Source organism: Tamandua tetradactyla, chromosome 12 (genome assembly GCF_023851605.1).
Source record: "Tamandua tetradactyla isolate mTamTet1 chromosome 12, mTamTet1.pri, whole genome shotgun sequence".
Lineage (NCBI taxonomy): Eukaryota > Metazoa > Chordata > Mammalia > Pilosa > Myrmecophagidae > Tamandua > Tamandua tetradactyla.
In genome coordinates this window covers 1,826,910-1,845,104 of record NC_135338.1, presented here as the reverse complement: position 1 = coordinate 1,845,104, position 18,195 = coordinate 1,826,910, and the positions used below count along the sequence as shown (strand labels likewise).

The following is an 18,195-nucleotide window of genomic DNA, read 5'->3' as shown; positions in this document are numbered from 1 at the left end:
CATAAAAGTAAAGTGATTAAAAGAAACTTACTGTACCTTGTAAAAAAAAAAGTTATTGCCTACTGTATTTCAAATAAGTGCTTCTCTACTAGATTTGATTGAAAAATGACCCGAGATCTAGAAATGTCCAAAATGTCAATGCTTTTAAATTCTAAAGGCATCATTCTACCTGAATGTTTCATATAACAGCATCTTCCTGATGATATACTTTATACTTATTACAAAACACACAAAATTAGAAATGAAGACCAGAGAGAGATTTTACACTGATATTTTTCAAGCTACATATTGAAAAAAAAAAGTAAGAGTGAAAATAAACAATTGTAGGGGTAAGCTTCTCTCTCTAAAGGAAGCTGGGAAAGAAGGCCAATATAATCAGAAATATGTGGTCTACAGAATTCAGGTTGTACATTTTTCATAAGTTTCCCAAAGCTGAAAATGAAGTCCCCAGCCATTTGTTTCATTTGGATTATTTCCCATTAAATCCAAATAGTCACTTCAAACCAAAGGATAATTTTCTGAGCTTTAACCATCATCCTTTCTATTTTTTTTCCATAATCCTCCTTTCCCCTTTTAAATCCTCACTCACTGCACCCATTTCTCAGTCCTCTAAGAGCACAGAATTTTAGCAAGAAGCACAGCCCAGAGGAGGGATTTTGGTTATTAAATTTAAAAAGAAACTAAAGCAACTATAGTAATTAGAAGTCAATAAAGTATTTTTAACTAAAGAAAATTAATCCAGGCATTGTTCTGTATATAAAAACAATATTGCCTAAGGCAACCTATCATGATAAAAAGGCTACGATTTCCATGTCAGCACAGATTTTAGTGACATGATTTGTATTAGAGAAGGCATTATTCACATAGGCAAGTTAAGGCTGAATTAAATCACAGTGATTAATTTGCTTATGGGTTAAAGCTGAATTTGAAAATCTATAAAACTAAATACGTGGAAATGATAGAAGGAAATCTCAGTAATGGGGCAAAGGTTTTACTCTAATTAGCTGCTATGCATCATTAAATTCCATTGTACTGGCAACTGAGAAAATGCAGCTGTTTTAGAACTAACGAGAGAAAAGATGCATTAGAACAAAGACATCTGGCTTCGTACATCATATTTCTTATCTCTTTTCGGCATATAAGCATAGTTAAAATCTGCCAACAACTGCCATTAATAAAATATTGGAAAGAAACCATCAACAAAATATTAGATAAGAAACATATAGTAAGTTAAAGGTTTTGGCTTACTAGAGGAACAGGATGACTAACAGAAATCTCTAATGTTATAGACAGGAGAATGGTTAAAATTCATACGCTGCTTCCTAAAGCTGAGTCAAGTTTAAAACCCAGCTAGTGTTTAATTGATTTGATGGCTTCCATGTTTCTAATATTGTAACTACAATTACAGAATTTGTAGAATTGCTATTATGTTATTTTTCCACACCTGTATTTTAACAAACAGAATCAATTTGAGTCCTGTCAAAAAGCCTAGAATAGCAGTGAGTCTGTGTATATGTATGTGTGTATATATATATAATTAGATAATAGATTGATAAATGAGAGAATATTTTATAATGAAAAGTATCTATGCTCGCTGGCTGCTGTGTTGAGGTCAGGGAGTCGAGCCTGAAAGCACAGTAGGAGACCAGTTATTTGGCTATTGCAATGACCCAGGTAGGAGAGGTTGGTAACTTGGACCAGGTGATGGCGGCAGAGATGGTGAGAAGGTAGGATCAACAGGGTTTAGTGGGGATTTAAATCTGAGAGGTTTTGTCCTGAGCAACTGAAAAGTGGGGTTCCCATGAACTGCACTGGGAAGACGGCCAGTGAAGGTCTAGTGAGATGATCAGCAGTTAGGTTTGGGACAACCTCATGGGACATGAGTTGGCACTGAATAGGCCAGTCTGCAGTTCAGGAAAGAGATTCAAAATGACTACATAATTTGAGTGGTGTTAGCACATATTTTTAAAGCCAGGAAATTAGATTATACCACCAAAAGATTAAATATAGATAGCAAACGTAGGATAAAAAAGAACTGAGCTCTGGGTACCCCAACATTTAGAACGTAATCATGTTCTAACTGCTGTGATCTCAGTAGGCAGAAATACCCTACCGAGAATAAAATTCCACAGCTTCGCCTAAGATTGGGCATCGTTTTGTCCATTTGACATATTAAAAATGATTTCCTGGTGTTTTGATTTTTACTCTTTGTTACAAGGGAAAATAAACTTTTTTGGTATGTTTATTAGTAGTTTGTATCAATTACCTATCTACATGCCTTGTTCATTTTCCTCCCCAGGTATTCTTATATTTCTTTTTAATTTATAAAATCATTTTACATTCTAAGGTCATTAACCTTTTATGTGATGCTACAAATGCCACGAATCATTTTCATTTTATGGCTTTTTGGTGTGAGAAATTTTACATTTTTTAGGCAAATCTAATAATTACTTTGCTATTTATTCCATTACTGTAATATTTACAAAGTTAAGTTAAATATATTCACACATTTTAAATAGTTTATGTTCTTTTATTTTTTTACATTTAACGCTCAGTCCATCTGATACTTACGTTAGGCCTGTGGTGAGAGTCTCATCAAATGTTTTCCTACATTTGGGGGTCATTTTATAATTATATTAAACATATCAATTCCATGTTTGTAATGTGTCCTGTGGCTTATATTAAGTTCTTATGCATACTGAAGTCTAGTTCTGACATAGGCATTCCCTCTTTTCTCTTTGACTGTTAATTCTTTTGTCTATACCTTACTACTTTGTTATTGTATTTTAAAGGTACGTGTTATGTACACTATTAATTTGTTAAATGGATGAATGTCTGACAAGCATACAAGCCGCCTTCTCTGGTTGCTAGGTTCCCTGCTAAACCAGAGAGTGGGATGCCAATTTTTGTTTTCCTCTTGTTCAGTAAAGCATATGGTATGTAGTCTAAGGATGGGCTTTTAAATTCATCCTCATCGATGGTGTAATTAGTCAGAATCTCCACAGTCCCTTCCTAAAGGCCCAGACTTTTGGCATCTGTCATTTCTTCTCTTTACTTATAGCAGTGTTGCAGCTTTTAAAATAAGTGTGGGGATTTTCTTAAGAGGCTAGGATAAATCAACACAGGTCTGGGTAGTTTGCTGCTATTAAATTAGAGCTTCCTGATATGTTTTATAATGCACAGCCTAATTTCCATGTTTGCCCCAGCTATTTAAAACTGTCTCTTCTCTTAGTCAAGGACACTGAGAGGGCGACGCAAGGGTAGCTGAGTGGTAGAACTCTTGCCTGCAATGTGGGAGGCGGGCGTTCGATCCCCAGAGCCTGCACATGCCAAAACAAACAGACAAGAAAACCTTCCTTTCAGATTATTGGCTTAGAATCTCAGTGGGGAAAAAAGGCTAAAAAAATAAAAATAAAAATAAAAAAAGACCAGAACTGGAAGAGTCTTGAGGACATTTTATTGAATGAAATAAGCAAGATCCTAAAGAACATATATTGTATACTTCCACTTACATGAAATATCTAGAATAAGGAAATACACCCAGAAAGAAGATCACAGGTTATCGGGGACTCAGTGAGGGGTGGGAAATGGGAAGTTACTGCTTAATGGGTACAGAGATCCTGGGGGGGGTCGTGAAAATGTTTTGGTGTGGATGGTGGTGATGGCAGCATATTATGGTTAATGTAATAAATATCACTGAAGTGCACACCTGTTAAAATGGGGAATACTGCTGTGTATATCTTAACACAATAAAGCTTCCTTAAAAGGCCAAAAAAAAGAAGTACACTGAGGATTCCCCATTCAGTCAGGAAGCACATCTATGTTCTTTTCTTATCCAAATGCTAATATATTTAAATATTTTTAGATACTGTTTTTAAAAATGTTCTCATTTGAATTGAATTTCTATTTCACCTTTAAATTAGCCCTCCCATCTTTTCCTCTATTACTTCATTTTCCCTGGCCAATCACTCTACTAATTAGAAATACATTTCTGTGATCAGAAATTATGAACAAGCGAGCCAAAATAATAATAATAATGCAGTAAATAGCAGTGGGTCCAGAAATTGCTCCCTGCTACATGCTGTGTGAGCTCGAGACCCACGCCACGCTAACATCCTAATTAAATCATGATTCAGGCAGTGAGCAGGCCCCTGAATCAAGTCTCTCAAGAGGAGACTTGAAGATAATCTAGTCGGCTCTGGAAATACATAGAAAGGGGATCAAAAGTCTCCATGTACTGGACCTGTGGCATAAGCCCTGCATTAGACTTTATTCCAACATGTAAGAGGCCATTCATTATGCTATTATTTTAATGATATTTTATGACAACGGAAGGAAAAGCTTCAGATACAGTGATTGCCAAAGTAAGAGTTTGCCTCTTGATCTCAGTTTCAGTATCAAGGGTGTCAAAGGAATTCTTGCATTTGAGGTATTTTAACCTCACTTTCATGCCAGAAGAAGATTCTCTTCCTTTGGATACTTTCTTCTATTATTGGACCAAGTATATTTTAGTCAAATTGCTTGGAAATGTAGTTTGTCCTTTTCCCCTCTGTGATCATGCATTCATTTTAAGGGGCCACTGAACTGGGAATCATGCTGTATGTTGTAAAGAAAAGTAAGCCTCTTCCCTTTAACAACTCTTCCACATATCGACCCCTGGCATCTCCCTTGTGCTCCTTCTGAAGACGTCTCTCCTTCAGCTCTGATTTTCCATGTCCGTTTCAGATACCTCCATCATCCGCCCCTTATCATACTTGTTCTAGCTTCAAGCTACTTACTTTTGTTTCATAAAATTCCTCAAACCAAACATCTACTCTGCTTTCCCTTAACATTGAAAGATGCTCGTTTGAGCAAGTCTTAGAGGAAAACAACAAATCAACATCAGAGGACTAAAAGAACAAAACAAGCTTGCGGGAAATAGCAGGGAAGGGAATACGCTGTCTGATAATCATATGTCAAAAATCAGTACCAAAAATAATATTCTCAATAATGCTTGTAAAGTAAAACTAACTTAAGACTAGTTTTCTCTAACACTCTTGTGATCAAACCCTATCTGTCATCCCCTATATTTGATGCAAATCACTCAGTGTAGGAAGTGAGAACTTTTTCTTTTTTATTGTGAGGAGGATTTTGATTCTTTCTTTGTCTCAAACATAATATGGACGGGAAAAATTAGAAGAGGTTTCATCAAAAGACAAGGAAGAGGGCGGGCCGCGGTGGCTCAGCGGGCAGGAGTGCTTGCCTGCCATGCCGGAGGACCCCGGTTCGATTCCCGGCCCCAGCCCATGTAAAAAACAAACAAACAAACAAAATATAATAAAATAAGAAAATGTTTAAAGATGTTTCCCTTTCTTCCTCCCTTCCTTCCTTCCATCCTTCCTTCCTTCTCTGTCTTTCTTTCTTTAAAAAAAAAAGACAAGGAAGAAATGAGAAGATGTTAGGTGAATGGGCAGAGAGGCACCTACTTTATAGACATTTGCAAGGCCAAAGGGACAAAGAGCTATGCGGTGCCTTATGAACGTGGGACAGGTAGGGGACACACTGAAGTGGAGGATAGCGTAGAAGAGACATAATTTTCCTTAATTTATCCCAAGAAGGCTTCAATTTTCAAATGGACAGAAAGTCAATGGAAATATCAAGAATGAAATTCAGCAGGAGAAATGGCAGCATTCTTAGAGATTTAGAGGAATACAGCAAATTACTGGGAGTAATTAGTGTTTTAGGGACATGGAGTAATTAGTTATTTTCAGGAACTACCTTTTCTAAATTAAATGTAATGATTAGTACAAATTGATGATTGCACCTTCTAACCACTCAACAAATATGACTGATAGATAACTTATGGAATACAGAGAGGATCATTTATGAAGCAGTTATGCAAGTATTTCATGACAGCGGGACATCTGCATGCATCTGAAGACACTGTCCAGATAGAAGTAAGTAATAAGAAGAATGACCCGTACCTTCTCTGTGTCAATGCCTTTCGACATGGACCATGTTGAGACAATATAATCCATGACTCGCTCACTAAGGCCTTTTGGGACCTGATAGAGTTTCAGAAAGTCCCGTACATTATTCAGCATTTCATGGTATCGGTTGGTGTTGGCATACATTTGCTGGAAAATTGTGGTCACATTTCCAAAAATAGTTGCATAAAGGAGAGCTGAAAGAGAAGAGATGATGAAAATAAAACAAATATCCCAGGAGGAAGAAAAATAATATGAATACTGGCCAAGTCAATAAATAATTTGACACAGATATCCTGTTATACTTGCAGGGGTTAAAACACATTAAAACTTAGAAGAGTCCCTGGCACCTGGCAATCATTCTGTAAATGTTAGCTTCAAGATTATAAACGTGATTTGATGAGCATGCTTGCCTCTAGATAATTTGGCAAAACATGAGTGTGGTTCACAGATTCTGTGAAGAATCAGATTTAGAGTTTTCATTTTTCCTAAGTCTAGCCTTATGATTAAAGTTATTCTCCAGCCTCGTCTTCCTGAATGAAGCCTAATTAGCTTAAATATTCTAGGAATTGATGATCTCTTTTAGATATGTATGCTCCTTCTCACTGCTTGTTCCTTCCAGATTTTGGAATTCTTCCCTGCTGATAAGCATTTTGACAGAACATCAGAAATATGGGGAAGAAGAGACAAATGAAAGTGATTCATTTTTAGAACGTTCTGGAGATGAACAAGATTGGAATTAACAGCTAAATTAAGACGAGGAATGTGTGGAAATTCTTATCAAAGTCATGCTAGTCTCTCAGTGATGATATGTTTCTTGATTTCACCATTTTAATTAAGAACAAAGCCAACTTGCTGTCTATTGTTATTCATCCACAGGGGATTATGTTTGGGATAAGGTTTTTAAATCCCTCTCTCTGCTGCCTCCCCTCCCAGGACCATCAGTGCACCAATTCTCTCTCCAGATTCAGTCAGGACAATAATGCTGACCAGATACTGCTAAAGCACTTGAGGTGGTTGAGTTTAACCCAAACTGAAGATACCTCTAAATGCACACCACAGACTGCAGCCCCCTCTATCCTTTCACTCTAGTGTTAGCAGCTCTTTAGAAAAGGGGACAGGACTTTACTTCCCTTACTGGTATCATCAACCCAGTAAGCAAAATGCTCAGTAACCACAGGCATAAGCTGTTCACGAATAAGTGCAATAACAGAGAAGGGTCACTTCCATCCTACGTGCTCCAAGCCTTTGAGAAACGACACCTCTAAACAAAGTACCGTACGGGGTGTTTCATTTTCCAGTTTCTTTAACCAAGTCCCATTTGATAGAAATGCCATAAAATCAAGCTAGGGAAGCAACATAAAGTCCTTAAAGTATCTTTTTTAGAAAATCATTTGTTTTTTTTCAAGAGCAGTTGTCCTCCTCTGAGTACAACAAATTATAATTTCTCAACTGAGAGCTACTATTTTATAGGCATTTAGTCAGCCTTTGCTTTTATTTAGGGTTTTGATGTCACTGAAGGGCAAATGTTAAGAGAGATGACATTTTGGTTAGAACTGATGAGGAGGAATAGAATGCTGGCATTTCTCAATTGGGTCTTTAAATGTTTGAAAGTTAACTTTTAAAAAAATAGAGATAATCAGACTTTAACATCTTTATTCCACTTTCGGTGGTATTAAGAAAGGCAAACGTATGAAATAATGTGAACAAATTAGAGACAGAAGAATCATGTAACAAATATGGAATTTCACATTCAGAAAAGAGAAATAAACAGAATGCAATTGTTTTAAATAATGAGTTATAAGGGTTAATGAAATAATGCTATAATCACGATTTTTAAAAGTTCCCAGCTACTATAAGTTGTCGATAAATATCACAGAATTGTCTATTATCTTGACATCTTTAACTTGATTGGCTCCATACAATGCTTGCAGTAATTCTACATTTGCCAAGGTGTCTCAATACTGACTTTTAGTTTAACAAATTACCTCACATTTCATATTCTTGGGTACATTAAATGCACATGCAAAAATTAAGCACTAAAAAATGAAGAAAACTGCCAATTTATTAAAAGCTGCCAATGCTAATAAATGAAGGACACAATCAACACCTCATCAAGCTTGGCATATTGCAAATAGATCCGTTTCTGCCTTCCATCTTTATGTGAGTGTGGCATCCTATGTAGGGGTCTCTGTGACTTAAACAAGGTCATGAAGTAAAGTAAGAGATTCATGTACATGTATAAATATATATGACTATGAATCACGATTTAAATAAGAGATTCATATATATGTATATATACATATATCAACTTTTATTTTGAAAGCATTTTAGACTCACAAGAAGTTGCAAAAATAGTGCAGAAAATCCCCATGTATGCACATTGAGCATCTCTCAATGGTGACAAGTTATATAAATATAGTAATTTATCAAAACTAGGAAATTGCCAAAGGCACAATACAGTTAACCATACAACAGACCTTATTCAGAGCTCACCAGTTTTTTACAAGAGCACATTTTGGGGGGTGTAGAGTTCATCAAACTTTATCACATGTATAGATTAATATCATCTATGTTTATTTTTTTAAAAGAGAAAACACTTCTTATTTAAAATATTTTCTATACTTAATACTGGAAAACGTTTCAAAAAGATAGAGCAAATAAAGTTCACATACAGCAAAAATACTTCTCCCTACATCAGGTCACACGATGAGTGAACACAGCTTTAATGAGAGAGCCCCAGGGCCATGACACACAATGAGGGAAAAGGATCTCAATAGAAATGCTATATTGCTAACTCCAAAAATAATACAGCTGGTCCGACCTCTCCCCTGAATTACAGGTACACGTGTCTTCTAGGATGTTTAACAGGCATTTGAACCTAAGTTCAGAAGGGAACTCTTAATTTACAATACCCCTTCCAACTACTAAGGGCATTTTCACCTCAATAAATGGTAAAGCAATTCTCCCGGTTGCTCAGACCTGAAAACTAAAAGTCATCCTTCAATACGCTCTTGATTCATCTTCTATATCTAATCCATCTACAGTTCCTATTGGTGCCAACTTTAAAACACAGCTTTAATACAATCGCTTCTCAATTCCTCTATCAACATTCTTGCATAATCTTAAAGAGTTTGTGCTTTGCCATTTACTAGCTGTATGTCTTTGGGCAAGATACTTAACCTCTGTAAGTTGCTATTACCTCACTTTTAACTTGAAAACTACGCTAGAATCCTCACAAAGGAGTTGTTTCAAATGAGATGACACACATGAAACAATTAAAAAAGAGTCCAGTAGAGCGTAAGCATCCATGAAATCTTATTTATCATTATCATCAATACTGAAATAGCTTCCGAAAACTTTTTATGCAATAGGAAAAATAATCACTTTTAAATACATATTTATTTATATTTAATACTATATTTAATAATAATAAGGGATCTTGGCCATTGTATTAGGGTTTTCTAGTAAATCAGAACCAATAATGTATATATATCCTATGTAATATCCTATGTAAACATTATCAGATTTATTTTAGGAATTGGCTTATATGACTGTGGGATTGGGCAAGTCTAAATTCCACAGGGCAGGCCACAAGCTAGGAACTCTGGTGAAGGTTTTCGATAAATTGCCCAGGAGAAGCTGGCTGGCTGAAGTACAGATGGAAATTCTCTTTTCTGACTGCTGAAATCATCAGTTCTCTTTTTAAGGAATTCAACTGATTGGATGAGACTTCTCTCATTTTGAAGGCAATCTCCTTAGTTGACTGTAGATCTAATCAGCCACAAATACAATGAACTTACTAATGATATAAGTCCATGCAACAGGTTCACGTTAATGATCAGGCTATTACTTGCTTGACCAAACAACTAGACACCACTCCCTGGTCAAGTTAACACATGAACCTAACCATCACAGCTCTCCTCTACTCAAAACTTTTCCATCACCCTTAACTTAAATCCAAACCTAGTCATGGTCCAAGGCCACAGATAATCAGGGCACTGCCCCCCATACCCCCCAGTGGTGGGCATGCCTTCCATTCTTCCACTTTCTCTCTCTGCTCCAACCATGCCCGCCTTCTCCACGCTGCTCGAACATTCCAACCCATTCATGCTTCAGAGCCCTTCACTCACGGCTCCTTCTCCTTCCCCAAGATCTTCACCTGGCCTGTTTTCTCTCCTCATTCAAGTCCAAACCCAACATATCAGAGACCTCCCATGACCACCCTGCCTAAGCAGCCCTTTCCTCCAGTATCATTCACTAACTTCCAATGCACACTTATGTTTCTCAATCTTATTACTACCTTAATTTATATTGTTTATTATGTCTCTCCTACTAGAAATGCAAGTTCCATAAGCGGAGATGGGCCCTGTCTTTTTGGCTCACTGCTGTGTTTCCAGTACATATACTAGTTCTTGGCACATAGCGGGTATTCAAACAGTTTTCCAATAAATTTACACACTACAAGCATAAATACAGTTTTTCAGAAATACTCTTTTTCATATCAAATTCTTACTACTAATGATACAAAACTAAAAGCACAAGAGGAATATGCATTATTGAGACATGTGGGAAAATGAAACATTTAGAAACCAAGAGGATACGTGCTCTGAGCATGTTTAGATAAACAATGAGTTAATTGTGGAGGAGCTGTTGTCCTCCACATGAAATGTGGACGTGAATGCGTGCTCTGGCCTAGTTTTGTGGAGGCCTGTAATATAATTTGACCCTTAGAAAGAAGACGCCGTACAGTCAATTCACATACTTTACTAGTAATAATTTGTGACATTATCATCAGCTTCTTTTTATTTGTCTTCCTGCAGGATTATGGGGTCAAGATAACTGCTATTTGTGCAAGCCTATAATATTCATAGTCAGTAATTTGGGCATAAAGGCCAACATATTTCTTAATTAAAAAGTCTCGTTTTTCCTTATTACCCACCAAGTGATTATTTTGAAAATAATTCTGATAGATTAGGATGGATGAAATTTCTCTGATACCTACTTCTCTAATTGGGAAGTAGGGTATATCCACTCCTCTTGAATTTAGATATGCTCAATGACTGATGGCCAATAGAATACAATAACTGTGATGCTGGGCCAATCCTTTAAAAAGTGGGAGCTTCCCATTTCTGTCCCTTGGAATACCTCCTTTTGGAATCCAGCTTCCACATTTTAAGGAAACCCAAGTATTCTTCTAGAGAGGTCCATGTAGAGAGGAACCAAGCCCAATGACCAACAGCCTGGGCTGAGCTTTAACTAAGCAGTGTTCTTAGAGCAATTTAAAATACTGATAAATGAGAATATACTTCTGATAACACAAGACTATTTCCTTTCTGATATAGTGCTGAAGTCCACCTTTAATAGTGATAGCTAAAATATGAAGGAAAATCTCCCATCAGTCTGTGATTGTCTGTGTAGGTACAGCTTGTCAGCGTCAATTTACCAGCTGGGTGAATAAACCAACGAAGAACTGGAGCTTCCAGGCTAGTTGAGACATTCCATTTGATACTGCAAGGAGACGAAGGGAACCATTCCCCCCAGCTCTGTGTTAATTACAGATTCATAAGCAAAACTGATGGCTGTTCTTGTTTTAAACCATTACATTTGATTAGTTATGCAAGTAAAATAATGTAATCACTAATAAAACATGATGATTCTCAACTGGGCAGAGGGCCTGGAGGAGAACAGTGAGCCTCTTGTGAACATAACAGAGCCTATGATGGTGCAGTTTAGAAAATGCTTTTTAGTATTTTAGTCTGCTTTTATATTTAAAAATTAAAAAACACTTTTTACTTTTATAATATAAACATTCAAGTCAGGAAGGAATGTTTAATGCTTTCAAAAATAGGTATAGGTTCAAAGATGGAACATATTATTAGAACTGCTAACAGATATCATCGATTCAAGCATTGTTGCATTCAGTAGATATTTACTGAGCGCCTATTATATGCCAGTCACCATACTAGCCACTCGAGGAATGATGAAAAAGACAGGCAAAGTCCTTCCTCTCAAGTAGTACCCACTACTCCCTATTGCAAAGAACTGGTCTTTTTCCCAGATCAAATTCTTTGAAAGCAGATTAACATTCTTCTTCTTTTTCACAGTTAAAAAAATCCACATATGAAAATATAGTCTATTTTTCAGGGTTAAGAAATTCACAAAGCCAAACAGAAATTGATGTTTAGCTGATTATCAGCCTCCTCTTAGAAGCTGTCCATGACACCAGACAAGGTCAGGATTTTCAGATCTCCTGAGACATTATTTTCCCCATGTGTGATTTTGCTTGTTCATTAGGTCAAGCTGCATCCATTTACCACCTTGTTAACAATCTTTATATTTTAGACTTTGGGGTATGTTCATGATGACATCCAACATTTACTTTTTCTCACTGGCTTCCTTTCTTAAACTTGGTGAGCAGCCACTGACCTGAGACAGTAATTTAAAATACTGATATAAGAATACATTTCTGGTAACCCTTAAAGCAATGTAGGTGGTTCAACCATCATTTTCTTTTCCATCTATAGTCATTAAAGTTCACCTTTAAAATGGTATTTAAGATTTGAAGAAAAACATTCCATCAATCTATGAACGTAGATATAGCATGCATCTTGGATTTTTCCTGGAGTAATTACTACAGTTTACCTTAGAGGAAAACTAAGAATCTGATATTCAATAACCTTAGACCTCTAGTTTCAAAGAATAACTGTCCTTCCAGTTCTCTCAGACTGGCTTCTGATCCCTGGGTAAGCCCTGCGCATGACCCAGATACGTGTAGACACCCTATAGGTGTCCATTTAGACACCAGAAATTTTCTATTTCCCAATTGTCACTAAATCCATGCCCCCATGCCATCTAGAACCTGAACTGTGCCAATTATCCTGTTAGAAATTAATCATGTTAATTACTGTATAAGTGTTAAATATTGAAAACTATTTAATATACTATCCCTCTAAGAGATGTAACTTTGAAAGGGCAATTCCAGGTAATACAATGAGTTGATAGTAATAACTCACTATTTGATTTCACTATCAACTAGTGTGATAACTTGAGATACAGAAGGACCACTTTTATAACATCAAATTACACCATAATATTGGGCAGATTTCATCTGGCTTAAAGCTAATCCTTTATCACGATAACAATTAACTTCATCAAAACAGTCTCAATAACAACAGGGCCATGTTATTGATATTATTTTCCACATATCCATGAAGAATCCTTTAATTTAAGGAAGTTAATTATGAGCCTACATTAATCAATTATTAATGTAACATCAAAGAAAGAAGAAAGGGAGGGCGGATGATGACTAGAAAAAAATTGTATTGTTTCTTCAAAAGAAATCTAAAAAATTAAAGTAGAAGTCTAAGCAAAGGATCAAATAACTGCAGTCTCTACTTTATCCTCTATAATAGTGATTCTCCCTTTTTAATACTAAGTAAATCCATTTTTAAGTCTCTAATCCTGCACACTCATTTAGACTTCTAAAATAATTAGTATACTCATCTTATTTATAAAGCTGCAGAAATTTTTACAATTTGATAAAAGCCTAGCTGAGAAATATAGAACGATACCTCTGAAATAAGAAAAACAACAAAATCAGATGCTCACTGAATGCTGATATCATCATTGCAGACTCATTTTTTGTAAGTCAAACAATGGTTGCCAAAATGCAACAACTGCCAGAGGCAACCAAGAAAACCAGATCAAAATTGTGTGTTATCTTTAAAGACTTCTCAGCTCCCTCTTAGTGCCTGTGCTGATTTGAAACTGTTATGTATTCAAAAAAAAAAAAAAAAAGCCATGTTCTTTTAATCCAATCTCATGGGCACAGACTTAGTATGGGTGGGATGCTTTACTTAGGCTGTTTCCATGGAGATGTGACCCAGCTACTCATGGTGGGACCTTCTGATTAGATTATTTCCATGGAGATGTAGCCCCACTCATTCAAGGTGGTCTTAATTAGCTAACTGGAGTCCTTAAAAGATCTCACAAAAAATAAAATAAGTTAAAAAAATAAAAAAAAGATCTCACAGAGAGAGAAAGAGCTCAGAGCTGATACAGAGATCAGAAAGAAACAGATGTTCAAAGACCCAGAAGCTGGGAGAGCTGTTTGAAACCAGAAGTCTGGAGAGAAGGGCAGCAGACGTCACCATGTGCCTTTCCACGTGACAGAGAAACACTAGACGTGATTGGCCTTTCTTAAGAGAAGATATATTTTTGTTGGTGCCTTAACCTGGAAATTTTCATAGCCTTAGAAATTTGTAACAACAAATCCCCTTTATAAAAGCCAATCCGTTTCTGGTGTATTGCATTCTGGCAGCTTTAGTGAACCGAAGCAGAGCCTCTCTCTTCCTTAGCTCTGGTTATACCCCCCACCCCAGTCCCCTTCTCACAGGAGCCCACTTCACTGCTTAGGACATCACTCCCTTCCGGCTGGTGGGGCTGCCTGGCTGACACAGTGTTGGCTTAGCCCCTGAACCACACTCTGGAGGGAGCTCTCTTAGGTATTGAACCACACTCTGGAGGGAGCTCTCTTAGGTACTGAACCACACTCTGGAGGGAGCTCTCTTAGGTACTGAACCACACTCTGGAGGGAGCTCTCTTAGGTACTGAACTGCAGCCGCAAGCAGGAACACTGAAGTCCTTGGGGCTCGGGTCACTCGTCTCTGTGTTTCTCAGGAATTCTAAACCCAGCTCAGAAAAAAGAAAAGGGAGGACAAAAGTGAGGGAGTTGAGAAATAAAGAGACATATAGACAGATACTTCTGGCCATGCATACTAGGCACTCAGAGTTTACTGTGGGAGGGGGACAGATACTTTCTATTTTGATATTGTTTTCCAAAAATCACATTTACAAAAAAATATTAAAATACAGCCTGAATGACCAGAGGCAAATAAAATATATTTGTACCAAGTGATTTAAAGTTGTACAACTTTAAACTCTCAAAGTGCAGAACTCCAACTTGAAAAAGCATGATTAGCAGTATTGTTTTTGTGACTGAGGACACGATTTTCATTTTCTATCCCTAAAAACATTTTACAGTTTGTAGGAACAACTTAAAGTGTAACTGATATTTTGGAAGTTATGTAGTTGATGACATGTGCTTTGGGCACTTTTATTTTGTTCCCAGTGTTTTTTTCTCTTAGTTAGGAGAAGGTACATTTCTGCCTCCATCACCTCCATTCATATACATATATGAATAATATGAATGTTATCTTATGGTTTGATTTGGTAATAAGATGATAACAGCATGTGTTGTATCTTTCTGTATAATCATCCTTATATCTTTCTATTTGAAAATTTTTTAAAACATAAAATGAGGAGATCATAATGGTGGTATTTCAGATACTGTAAAAGTCTAATTTTTTAGTCCAAAAGTTTTCCTATAGCCTTCAAATTATAAAATGCAAAGAACCACCTACTCTACCTATGTATGAGTCTGGCTTTATCAGCTATAGAAAAAAAAGGATCAGAAAATACAGCAAGTCGAGAATGGTTTCGCTGTTGAGAAAAATTTCATTCCTTTTATTTATGGCTGTTCTTTGTCTATTTTATACTAGGTAGTCCTTTGAATTACTCAGGAATCTTAGTTTCTCACTAATGATACCTGTAAACCATTCCCCTAACATTCACTTCTAAAATAAATAGATAATAAATTTAAATTACTTACTCTCACCATCTATATCTGTAAAGTGGGTGTTATTATTATGCTTACTACATGTATAGAAGCACTGACTATAACACTTTAAATAATACTGAAACAGCTGGTTGCCAAAACACGTTTTACTGATACAAGATCCAAAGAATGAAGTGGCACTGCCCAAACCCTAAAGGAGCCAATGAATATTCTAAGACTGGTACCCACAGCCAAGAGCTTCTTCTGTCCTCTGAGAAAGTGTCATAACCACAACCCATTCTTGCTTCCAAGATGTGACCACAAGCTTCTCCCATCCAGATACACACATTTCTTTGCAATGAGACTTTTACTGCTCTCTCATCAAAAGGCAGAATCTATTTCCTTGAATTTGAGCTGGCTTTGTGGCCTTATTTGAACAAAAGAATATGACAGAAATGATATTATATAACTTCCAGGGCTAGACACTAAGAAAACCTGCAGGTTTTGCTGTCACTGTCTTTGAATGAGACCACCATTCTAGAATAAACCTGAGTTGTACCGAAGGACAGCACTCAGCCAGGATGGATGGAGAGGCAGTTATCCTGGCGGTCCCAGTTACACTGAGTCATAGCTAACATGCAGCTTAACTGAGTCATAGCTAATGTGCAGCTAAACGCAGCTGCCTGAGTGAGATTAAGCAAAATCAGAGGAAGAAGCAATTGCCCAGTAAAACCTAAGGACCATGAAAAATAAGGAGTCACTGGGGTGTTAAGTGACTAGGCTTTGAGTCACTTCTTACACAGTAACAGACAACAAATGTGTCTCTCCACTAAGAACGTGCCCCCTTTCCCTCCATTCTTTCTAAGTCTCAGCCACTACTCAGCCTATTATTCCTTCACAAAACCTTCTCTGATTATTCTGAGCCACAGAAACGTATCCTTCTCTTTTCCTACAGAACTATCCAATGTCACTAAAGAGAGTAATCATATACCCTGCTTTCAATTATTTTTACTTCTTTATATGTTAATATATTTTGTTCTCTATAGAATGACATTTGTGGTAACAAGCACCTTTCAAACTTCTTTTCATCTCTTTCCTATTGCGTATTTCTGAACACAGAAGTTCTGAACAAATAAAAACAGAGGTTGGGTTAAATTTAAAGGACACTCTCTAAGTAATTAACAACCAAATGCACAAGAACCACCCCAGTCCATATCTGGCTGCAAATACCTTTAATGTATTATGATTTGTCAGTCTGAATGGAAGGCAAAATAAAAAAAAGAGACCATGTTAAGAGATGTGAAATCACAAAGGCTACGGCCAAGGTCAGAATTACTTGCTATTCAATTTCAAGAATATTAGAACCTGGGAACATCAATGTTTGAAACTTGGTAGTTTATGAAAAATAGTCTGTAAGTTAGTTGTAATACCGTAAATGAACATTCAAAAATTAACTGAGAAGTGATGTTTGTACCAAGTATGAGCTAAAAGTTTAAATGGCTGGACCACTGGGCCCAAGTATCCCAACTCTCTGAATTTATTCTATGGTCCTCTGACATGAGTGTATAAAAATATTCACTCAAGTGTTAATAACATGGGGAAAATGAGAAATGCTAAAATGTTAAAAAAGTAAAGACTTAGTGATAAAAATATGCATGCCAATGCAATTGAAAATTAGGCAGTCATTAAGATAACGACGGAGCTCTCTGGTTGCGGATATGACAAAATTAATGGTATATTAAGCAGATTATTAATTCCATTTTGTAATATTTTACATATATGTGAATGTGTGGGGGGATTAGCTTATAAGAACATATAGAGAGACATGATGAGAAAGAGGTTTAGAAATATTAACAGCTATCTTCAGGCACGGGGATTATTGTTATTTTTATTTTTTTTAATTTTTCTGTATTATTTAATTTTTTTGTGATAAGCATATATAATTTTTATAAATAATAGGCTATTTTGTATACTTTAAGAACCGTGGAAGCCATACATCTCTTTAAAGATCAATCAAGTCATTTCTTAGATGATATTCATGGAAGTCCGCTAAGAAACACGAGATGCTAATAATATCACTCAGGGCTTATTGAGCCTCAAGTACACTACCTCATTAAATCTGCACAATCACTCTCAATTACTACTTTATCCTCACCATAAACAGAAGGAAACAAATTTAGGAAATTAATTTGCCCAAAGTCAGGCCAGCGCTTCCGTCTCAACGACTTAACAAACTAACGCCCTTATCAGCTTTTAGATCAATACAGCAAATAATAATCATCCTGCCCACAGCAGACCTCCTGCAGCCAATGTCAGCAGCTTCATGATCACTGATCTGAACACAAGTTCTTAAATGTGAACGGAGCTCAGAGAGTGAAGCACTCCCAGGGTCTAAAATGCAGGCCAACTGGAGACAGCACGTACCCATCAAAAATACGTACCAGGAGATATTCTGATCCCGCCCCCAAACTGGGATATGCTTAGCTGGATGCAGGCAAGGAACCTTTAAACCTGCTATGGTTGCCACATTACCAAAGCAACCACTTAATGCCAGAGGAAAGTCAGACTTTTGCCCAGTGAGCAAATAAATGAGAGTTAATTTAGTCTGGC

General features: G+C 36.6%; 1 protein-coding gene across 2 annotated transcripts in view; it reads right to left on the bottom strand.

The window, feature by feature from the left end:
* KCNH5 (potassium voltage-gated channel subfamily H member 5) overlaps positions 1 to 18,195 on the bottom strand; it is a 315,910-nt gene that overhangs the window by 108,868 nt on the left and 188,847 nt on the right. For both annotated transcript variants that reach the window (XM_077122436.1, XM_077122437.1), the window contains exon 8: positions 5,964 to 6,163. In XM_077122436.1, the coding sequence (XP_076978551.1) occupies positions 5,964 to 6,163 (200 nt within the window). The remainder of the gene's footprint in view (positions 1 to 5,963; positions 6,164 to 18,195) is intronic.